General features: G+C 40.8%; 1 protein-coding gene across 1 annotated transcript; it reads right to left on the reverse strand.

Moving 5' to 3' along the window:
* Positions 1 to 215: 215 nt before the first annotated feature.
* ATXN7L3B (ataxin 7 like 3B) lies at positions 216 to 3,877 on the reverse strand. The gene has a single exon (XM_036299120.1). The coding sequence runs from the start codon at positions 3,528 to 3,530 to the stop codon at positions 3,237 to 3,239; it is 294 nt and encodes a 97-aa protein (XP_036155013.1). The 5' UTR covers positions 3,531 to 3,877; the 3' UTR covers positions 216 to 3,236.
* Positions 3,878 to 10,611: the final 6,734 nt, after the last annotated feature.

Consider the following 10,611-nt stretch of genomic DNA (forward strand, 5'->3'; position numbering starts at 1 on the left):
GGGCAGATTCTATAAAGTTTGTTTCTTTCACGGGATGTTGCAGAAAGTAAATTTACAGAACTAGATGGAAAAACAAAGTTAGTGTTCCTCTATCTATTCTGATAAAACTCCCAATCAGGAAAAAGTGATTAAGGTTCAACAGCAATTAAACATTTATTTTACTATCAATACCTGAAAAACATGTAGTTGTAAAGGATTAACATACAAAAGCCAAATAAAGTCATTTTTTAAAATTTTATTATTACTATTTACCAATGGGGAGATGCAATTTATTTACACCAGCAGCCATAGGGGAAGGGGAATACACAGCAATCTATGTAGGATAAACTACTTTGCAAAAATAAGAATCTCCAAAACAAAGGACAGAGGTGAATTTCACTACACTTCCCCAATGATCCCAGCATGCGATAATGCCAGGTAATGGCCCCTGGGCATGCAGTGATAGGAAATAATGTATGGAAGAATAAGCCACAAACCACAGAACTTTTGTAAAGAACCCCTTCCCCCCATACATACACACACACACACACACACACACACACACACACACACAAACAGACACATAATAGAATTACAGGGTGATCAATACATTTAATTGAAGAGGAAAGGATAAGAATTTTGCTGTTAGCGGGAAGATAGGTAAGGAAAGGGAGAGTTCCTAATCACTGTCAACTATATGGTAGGGCGCATTACCTCCACCAAAATGAAAGGAGTTAAGTTTGTTTTAGCTCACTGCATACCCATCCAGGGCCGGGGGCGACTGCCCTGATAGTGGAGCAAAAAACAATACCAAGTGAGAGATAATATGAACTTCCCACTTCATCCTCTAACCAGGAGAAAAGGCCAGTAAGAAAATGGTAATGTCACAATCTGAGCTCCCTCTCTGATGGAAGAGTGGACAATGGCATTATCGTCAGCCTGTTTCCCAGACATTATCTGGAAGTAGGCCAGAGAATCACTTAAACCCTCCTTTACTTCTGCATCTCCTTAGAAGATGTCTATAAAAAGTCAAGGGCAGATTACCCAAAATTATTTTAGCTCTTGCCAAAGTTTGACTTTTTAAAAAGTAATCATAATTCTTGGATTAAAGACCAATCTGTAACTAGGCCCCTACCCTGACCAGGACAACTCTAGGGGGAGAATGCATTAATCTACAATCTTGAGCCCCTATTACTATTGTTTCCTAAATCTTCTAGAGCATGTAACCCAAATCAGTCCACACCATCCAAATAATTCCTTCTAGAATAAGAAAGGATACATGCATAGCCAGGGTTAGAGAAAATGGATCAGGACCCACTCCATCCATGTGTTTGTCTCTAGCCTTTACTGTTCTTCTGCTTATCCAAGTGGAAGTGGGAAGCTATAACTCCTCATGAAATAAGACACAACAGGAAGGCATATTAGCAAGGCAGTCCTAGAGGAGAAAGACTTGGGGATCACATTGCCTTTCATATACAAACAATTACGTTTTTTTTCCCCACCCTAATCCCAACAGAGGGAGCCATAGATTCTTCTGAGTCTCCCACAAAAACAAGGGGAAAAACTTAAAAGAAGCCAAGGAAAACGAAACTGGTTAGGCTTCAGAAGCAGGAGCATCAAGGAATGAATTGAAACTGGTCATTGTAAAATCAAGGTGGCAGGCAGCACCTGGAATCATGAGCTGCACCAGATAGGCAGTGGAGCAGGGAAAAGGAGGAAGATGGGGCCAAGCCGGACAGATGAGGCTGGGCCCCTTACTGGGGCACAGAATGAGGTAAGAAAACATTTCAAATAAAGCAGCACCTGCTCACCTTGGGGCTCCCTCCCCTCTACACTTCACAACCCTCAATCAGGGAATAAAGTGGAGGGTAGTTTTGATATGTGGCTCACAATTTCCATCTTCCCCTTTCCCTTTAGCCAAGGAATTTCTGGGGGCCCTTCCCTGACTTTCAACAACAAAAAACAGCTCCTGTATTCAAGGTCCAAAGAAGACCAACTGAAAAGGGCTGCCCTTTGTCAGGGGCAGAGAAGGTGGTGACAGTCTAGAGGTACCACAGCAGAGCTCTGTAACTGCACACCCCAAGGAACAGGGGCATTCGATACTGCACAGGCAGATGGAAGAAAACCCAGTCCTGCTCCTTGGCTCCGATCACTAACCCATTCACATTATTGAGGGCTGCTGGAAGAGGTCCACTCTGGGCTCAGCTTTCAAAGCACAGCCTCCTGCGCAGCCATGATGCTCCTCTATAGTTTAGGCCTGCCCCTCGGGTAGAAGGCAGGTAGTGACCTAGCACAGTGACCAAGTCAGACCCATGGACTGGCTATGTAACCATAACTCGAGAGTAAGAAAATGACCGCCCCACCAAACTGTTGTCCACAGAATAGTATCTCCAGATATGAATCTTGCTGTTCTGAGAGATCGTGCATAGTTGCAGAGGCCCCTGCTACCTCCCCAAGGGACCGTAACCAAGTCCTCAACCTGCCTGGATAACCAAGTAGTCCATCTGCCAAGCCTATGCCACCACACGGGATGCCGCACAGAGGGCTCTCTTCCACAAAAGGCTAGCCCTTGTCCCCAAGTCCGCTGAAGTCACTGTGAATGCTGGACCTTCGGGAAATTGGTGACTTGACCTTTTCTTGTTGGAGCCGAAGACCACAGAGTGTCCCCTACCAGATTCAGTAGGAAATTCTTTTTCTCGGTTTCCCCAAATTGGAATTGTTAATATCCAGGTCTCATACTTGACTTTCATTTTGTCTTGAAGAAACCCAAAACAGAGGCTCAGAGATCAGAGGAGCAGTCCACTGAGGCCCAACGAGAAAGGCCTGGCCATCAGTTATGTCCAAAGTGTCCGTTACTGAAGAAGCCCTTGACAGCGGGCAAACCGGGAGGATGAGGAACCAAAGGATCTTGTATGCTGGGCACACAGCGGCTCACCTGTGCGCCAGGGGGCAGTCCAGGAATCTTGTGCACTTCCGGGTGCGTTTGGAGATGAGCCTGGCATCGCACGGTGCAAGATGCACAGCTCCCCCTGCCCAGGGTTTCAAAAACTGATCCCAGGTCAATATACTTGGAAAAGAATCCGAATTTTTAAATTCTCCACTTTGGGGTTTTAAAGGCTAGAATCTTCAATGGGAATTGGGGCTTTTGTCTGATTATTATTTTCTTTCCCCCCCCTACTTAGCTACCTAACTTCTCCAGACCACAGGACCGGGCTATGTTACTGTCCTGGTCACACTCAGGCGCTCTCACATCGCAGCTACTGGAATTCCGGAGGCGAGCGCTGCAGCTGCGGTTCGGGCCCGTTCCCAGGCTCCCCGGGAAGGGAGCAGAGCGGGAGGCGGCACGCTCCTTTATCCTCCACGGGCTGAAGGCCAAAATCCTTCACGCTCCCCGTGTCCGCGAACTCCAGGTAGAAGTAGCCGCACTTGACTGCCCGGTGCACCTCAAAGCAGAAGCCCAAACAAGAATCCTCTATCAGGTCTACGTATATCTCCTGAGCGATGGCCTCCAGCTTGTTAGTATCCAGGTTGGCCAACGAAATCTCCTCCATTTTAACCTGTTAACGACCGTGGAGAGGGCGCTCGTAGCGGTACTCACAGCAGCTCGGGCGGCGGCAGCGCGTCGGGCTCCGCGGGCCGCGCCTAGGCCTGGAGGCCTCTCGGGGCCGATCTGCAGGCGGCGAGGCGGGGTGTCCGCGGCCGCAGGCAGGGAACCAGCAGCCGGCGAGCCCGCGGTCGGCGGCCACCGCCCCGGAACCCCAAGTCTTTCGTGCCTCTGGGCGTCCCCCGCGGTCTGGGGCTTTGAGCTCCAGCCGACCCCAGACTCACCGCCAAACCGTCTCCGCGCTTCACCCAGCCGCCTGGGCCTCTTCCGCTCGGGGCTCCGCGTCTAGCCCCGCCTCCCAGCTTCCGCTCTAAGTGCGCCTGCGCACTGGCTCCGGGCAGACTCGCGGTGCGTCTGCGCAGCTGCCTTGGAAGCCTTGGCGTTTAGGAAGAGGGTGGGAGAGACTGACATGCAAATATTAAGTCTAATCGTAAAAAGATTACAGGGAGGCTGTTTTTGTTATTTAGCTGTGGCTTTAAACAGTCGCTAATAACTCAGCACCCATGCTTAGTGGATTTCCTTATGAAAAAGGAAATAAAATAATTATGTGTATATTTGTGGTGTGATCCGAAATAGTTTTAGGAGCAGTTCTCCAGTAAGTTTGAAAATTTAACTTGTTAAATTAGCTTGTAATCATGTGTGGTACTGCACAGTTGTCATTTAAATCCACTAGATGGTGCAAGGAAACAAATTACAGTATAGTTTATATCTTTTTTAATGAAAAACAAGGCACTAAAGACATAATATATATTGATCACAGGAACCTAAGGCATTTATCTTATTTTAAGACCATTAAGTCAATGTGATTATAAATAGATCATCAAATATATCTCTAAAGTAATTCAAAGAGAAAATTGTATGTATATTCTCTAATGAAGAGAGGAAACCTGAAATATGTTAAATATACTGTGAGATAAAAGAAGTTTCCTAAAATTGTGCATTATGAATTGTTAGAACTAGAGTCACTCTACTGGGTTTAAATTCAATATCCAACACTTAACAGTTCTTGTTTCCTCATCTAAATAAAGCTAGTCCCTATATTATGGTTAAGATTAAATGACATTTAAAAAAATCTTTTATGACAGTTCCTTACATATAAGGCAGCATTCAGTAATTGGCAGCTATTTTAATCATATTAGTTGGGACTTGAATATATTATAAGAAAACCTCAGGTTTTCTTTTATTTTGAGCTGTGCTTTTTGGCCCTCACCACCACCACTGTGAAATAGAACATCCTCTTCTACCTTTAAATTATTTTTTTAAAAATAACTTTAATCACAGAAAGAAAAAAACATTTTAATGTATGTATTTGTATCTGTCTGATTCTTTAATTTCCCTCCAGAATAAAGGAAGATATAGACATGGACACAGTCAGATACGAATAATTTTTTTCTAACATGTATGTTCATCAGAACACTCTTAAATAAATTTTGAATTTATTCTTTTAAAGAATGTATTCTATTATGACTCAGTAGGTCCGGAGTAGGGCTTGGGTTTCTGCATTTCTAATGTACTTTGATGCTGCTGGTTTATGGACTGCACTTTTAGGTACAAGGAATTAAAAGGGATTGTAATAGGCAATTGCTCCTCATAGTGATTGGCTTCCATATATTTGTTCTGGCCAAATTATCATGAGAACATTTGCATAATTGATTTTTTAAAAAATATACATTTATTGATTTCAGAAAGAAAGGGAGAGGGAGAGAGAGAGATAGAAACATTAATGATGAGAAAGAATCATTGATTGGCTGCCTCCTGCATATCCCACACTGGGATAGAACCCGAAACCCGGTCAGCATGACCGAAAACTGGTCAGCATGACCTCCTGGTTCAGAGGTCAATGCTCAACCAATGAGCCATGCCAGCTGGGCACATAATTGATTTTGACAGAAGAGAATAAGAGATTATTTTTCTGTCCCTTAAGTCCTCCTTGTATTGTGAGAGTTAAAACTCAAACCTTCAATTTAATAAAGGTGGGTCTTCAATAAAACTTATTTCAAAATGTATATGAGCAGATCATCATATTAATTGAAGTACAGATAATCAGGACCATAACTAGGTTTAGATTTTTCATCAATATTTTATTATATTTACTCTTAGAAATGGAACACTATCATAACATCAAAAACTTTAGTTGAACATGCCATGTTCAAGGATTGGTATAATCAATATCATTAAAATGTCTATATTACCCAAAGCAATCTATAGATTCAATGAACTCCCCATTAAAATACCAATGGCATATTTTACAGACCTAGAACGAACTCTCCAAAAATTCATCTGGAATCAAAAAAAGACCCCGCTTAGCTGCAGCAAACCTGATAAAGAAGAACAAAGTAGGAGGGATCTCAATACCAGATATCAAGCTGTATTACAAAGCCACTGTTCTCAAAACTTCCTGTTACTGGCACAAGAATAGGCATATACACCAATGGAATAGAATAGAGAACCCAGAAATCGACCCAAACCACTATGCTCAATTAATATTTGACAAAGGAGGCAGGAGTATACAATGGAATCAAGACAGTCTTTTTAATAAATGGTTCTGGGAAAATTGGACAGATACATGCAAAATAAATGAAACTAGACCACCAACTTACACCATACACAAAATAAACTCAAAATGGATAAAGAACTTAACTGTAAGATGGGAAACTATAAAAATCTTAGAGGAATCCACAGGCAGCAAAATCTCAGACATACACCGAAACAATATCTTCACCAAAACAGCACCTAGGACAATGGAAACTAAAGAGAAAATACACAAATGGGACAACATCAAAATAAAAAGCTTCTGCACAGCAAAAGAAACCATCAACAAAACAACAAGAAAGCCCATTGCACGGGAGAACATATTTGCCAATGTTATCTCAGATAAGGGCCTAATCTCCAACATTTACAGGGAACTCATACAACTTAACAAAAGGAAGATAAATAACCCAATCGAAAAAATGGGCAATGGACCTAAATAGATACTTTTCGAAAGAAGACATACAGAAAGCCAAGAGACATATGAAAACATGCTCAAAGTCACTAATCTTTTGAGAGATGCAAATCAAAACGACAATGAGGTACCACCTCACACCTGTCAGAATGGCTCATCAACAAATCAACAAACAAGTGCTGGCAAGGATGCGGAGAAAGGAACCCTTCTGCACTGCTGGTGGGAATGCAAACTGGTGCAGTCACTGTGGAGAACAGTATGGAGTTTCCTCAAAAAAACTAAAAATGGAACTCCCATTTGACCCAATGATCTCACGTCTAGGAATATATCCCAAGAAACTAGAAACACCAATCAGAAAGGATATATGCACCCCTATGTTCATAGCAACACAATTTACAATAGCTAAGATTTGGAAACAGTCTATGTGCCCATCAACAGATAAGTGGATTAGAAAACTGTGGTAAATCTACACAATGGAATACTATGCTGCTGTAAAAAGGAAGGAACTCCTACCATTTGCAACAGCATGGATGGACCTGGAGAGCATAATGCTAAGCAAAATAAGCCAGTCGGAGAAAGATAAATATCACATGTTTCACTCATTATTGGATTATAATGAACAACATAAACTGATGAACCAAAACAGATCCAGAGACATAGAATCATTGATCAGACTGTCAAACCTCAGAGGGAAGACAGGGGAGGGTGGGGGTAAGGGGGAGAGATAAACCAAAGGACTTGTATGCATGCATATAAGCATAACCAATGGACACAGACACTAGAAGGGTGAGGGCACTAGTGGGGGTGGGGTGGGGAAAAAAGGGGGGATAAGGACACATATGTAATACCTTAATAAAAAAAATCTATTAAAACTGCAAAGAGTTTAACAAAACATTTTTTTTTTACTGTTCTACTTGTATCATTGAACAAGATTACTTTCTTATTGAAATGTACTGAAACTCTACATTAAATCAATGGCATGACACAAAAAGAAGTTAGGAAAAACTCCTTGGTTCTTTTGCAATTAATGAGGTTGAAGGTTTTTCATCCTTTGGTAAAAATAAGGTTTTAAAAAGTAGAAACTCTCCATTACCTCAATCATTTTCTCAATACAAAGTGAGTAACAGGGATTAATTTTTCATAGATAACTAATCATCAAAGACTATGTACACCTTATAGGCTTAAAATACTTAGTTCACAAATGAAGATAGTTAAAATCAATTATTGTGAAATTGTAACTGTCTTCATTCTCATTCCATTCAATAATTTTAATATGTGCATTGTAGAAATTTTTCTTTCAAAGACCAACATATTTTAAATTGCTATTGAAAGGTTTTTATTAAAAATTGAAATTACATAAAACAAATATTTTCCAGAGTCACACATTTTTTGTGTGTGTTCCTATAAATTAGAAGAGTAAGGTAGCAAAGCGTATTAGGAATAGACTTGGGAGCCAGTGACTTGGACAAGAAGATGAATTCATGTTTGCAAAAAACAGACAGCTGGATTCACATTTACTGCATATGCTTTTTAAACTACATTTTTATGAATTGAGGACTCTAAGGAGGTAGTATTCAAGTTTAGGGTCAAGTAAATCCTGATGTAATAGCCCACAAAGTTCAAACCAAAAGGTCTATGGTTTTTCTTACCACCAACAAATTTGCTCTACTGCCTAGGGCAGTGGTTGGCAAACTGCGGCTCACGAGCCACATGCGGCTCTTTGGCCCCTTGAATGTGGCTCTTTCACAAAATACCACGTGCGGGCGCACATGTACAGTGTGATTGAAACTTTGTGGCCCATGCACAGAAGTCGGTATTTTGTGGAAGAGCCACACTCAAGGGGCCAAAGAGCCACATGTGGCTCACGAGCCGCAGTTTGCCGACCATTGGCCTAGGGAATCTTGAAGCTCCTCCACAATTTAGGGTTAAGAGCATTTTTCATCCACAGAAAACCAGCTGTGTTTTGTAATGACGTTGCCTATCAAAAGATATTGCTTGTAGTAAGGCAGGATAGTAAGAGGTGAGGAAAATTCCTGGGCAAGTGGAATGAGCAACTGAGACAGATAGCTGAACAAACTGGTCAAGCAATTTACAGCCAGATAATAAATCACAAGGTCTTATCTTCCCTAACCAAGGACACTTTGGAGCCAATGGTTTACACACTCCAGACTGGGCGGTGGCAGGCCCACCTTGGTTCTGGCCCCTCTTCAGTGACTTTCTTAGAAGGTGAAACTGACCACAGAATGACCCTGACCCCCTATACCCTCATTTTGATGAGTCAGCATTGAAGGCCGCACCTGGGAAACTGATTAATATTCTTACGAAGATCCTCCTCCAACACCTCCCCTAAAATTCCTGCCTTTAGAAAACATAAACACCCTCAAGATGAAATAAGCCAGTGCACTATCCTTGGAACATGCCTGTGTCCCTCTTCCTTATCATGTATTTTTGCTCTCTTTCTGCTAACCTCTAAGGATCCCCAGGAGACTTGCATCAGCAGAAAGTGGCAGCTCCTCTCAGGATTTCCCCCTGAACCTTTCTCCAAGGCCTCCTTTTCTCTGACTCTTCAATGAACTAAAAGCATCCCTGCCTTGGATCACTTCTGCCATTCTGAATTTTACTTCTCAGTGAGTCCACGCAGCCCCATTTGGCTCACTTCTTTCCTATAATGTTTCCAGAGGGCCAAAGCAGCACTTCCTAAGCCCTTCCTTTGTTTCACTTTCCCCAGATTTAATAAACATACCCTCCAAAATCACCGGGACTCATGCTGTGAATTCTTTCCTGAACTAAGTCAGGAACCCCTGAGGCAAACCTCTCATTCGGGCCCAGTCCCCTTCCGGAGATAACAGAGGGTCAATTATCCTTGAAATTTTAATTTTACCTGGCAATTCTGACTCCTATGAAATTAATTTTCACTTATAAAATATTCATTAAACCTTTACTTGTTCTTCTTTATTTACTCTGGCATTATAAGTGAATAGTAAATCAGAGAGGGAGGGAACATTTTGCCATATTATTGTCTCTTATAAACAGTACTTTCATTTGACCATAATTTATGTCAGAAATAAGCTATGGAGTATTATGCATTTTTGTCAATGATTTGTCAAAAGAAATATGTATGTGTCATAACTCCATAATAATTACTCACATGTCCTCCCAGATATGGCCAGCTTGCAATTTCAAATTCATTTTCTACTGAAATCCATTTTTCAGGATTTGCATTTAAAAACTGATTATCATGCCTTGCATAAGATTCTGAGATGCCATAGTTTGATATTAGATAAGGGTGTCATGCTAAAATTGCAATGTCTAAAATAAATTTATGATTTTAATCTACCCCACTAAACTGTGAAATCAAGGTGACTTAGTGAATTTTGGTATTTATGGCAACCCTAGCTTGTGATTTACTAAACAGAAAGACACTGTAATCCTGAACTACCTAATAAGTACTGTAGTATATTAATCTAAAATAACAATTTTAGTACTTTGCATAATACAGTATTTTTTAAAAGTTGATCTTTTGATATATCAATTGTTCAGAACCACTTTGATCTATGAAAGAGATTCAGAGTCTCTCTGGAAATATTTCCACATATTAGTGTATACAGACATGCTTGTAAGAATATTTTTAAAGTGTTTATGACACTGCCTTTGAAGGTTATAAGATATTTTTGAATAAAGATAGAATAATTATTGTTGGCCCCTCCTTATTGGAAAGGGTCTACATGGTAGTGCAGTAAAGAATACCTTATATGTGGATAGAAGCATGGGCCCAGAAAAGTGTAAAGCTGAACATTGAAAATAATTTATGATTATACCATATGGAAGTGGCAACAATTAACAGAGACTTTAAAAAAACTCATTTTAAAGGAATTTCACTTGCAGAAGAATTGCAAGAGTATTACAAATAACTTCTGTATACATATGCTTCACTCAAATTGACTCATTAAGTTTTTGCCACTTTTACTTTAATTTTCCCTCCTTAGTTTCCTTATCACAAACTAATCTGACCTATTGCTTTTCTTGATCTATTTGACAGTAAATTGCAGTCGTCATGACCTTTTATTTTATTACCCCTAAATAT

This window comes from Myotis myotis, unplaced genomic scaffold (genome assembly GCF_014108235.1).
Source record: "Myotis myotis isolate mMyoMyo1 unplaced genomic scaffold, mMyoMyo1.p scaffold_m19_p_3, whole genome shotgun sequence".
NCBI lineage: Eukaryota > Metazoa > Chordata > Mammalia > Chiroptera > Vespertilionidae > Myotis > Myotis myotis.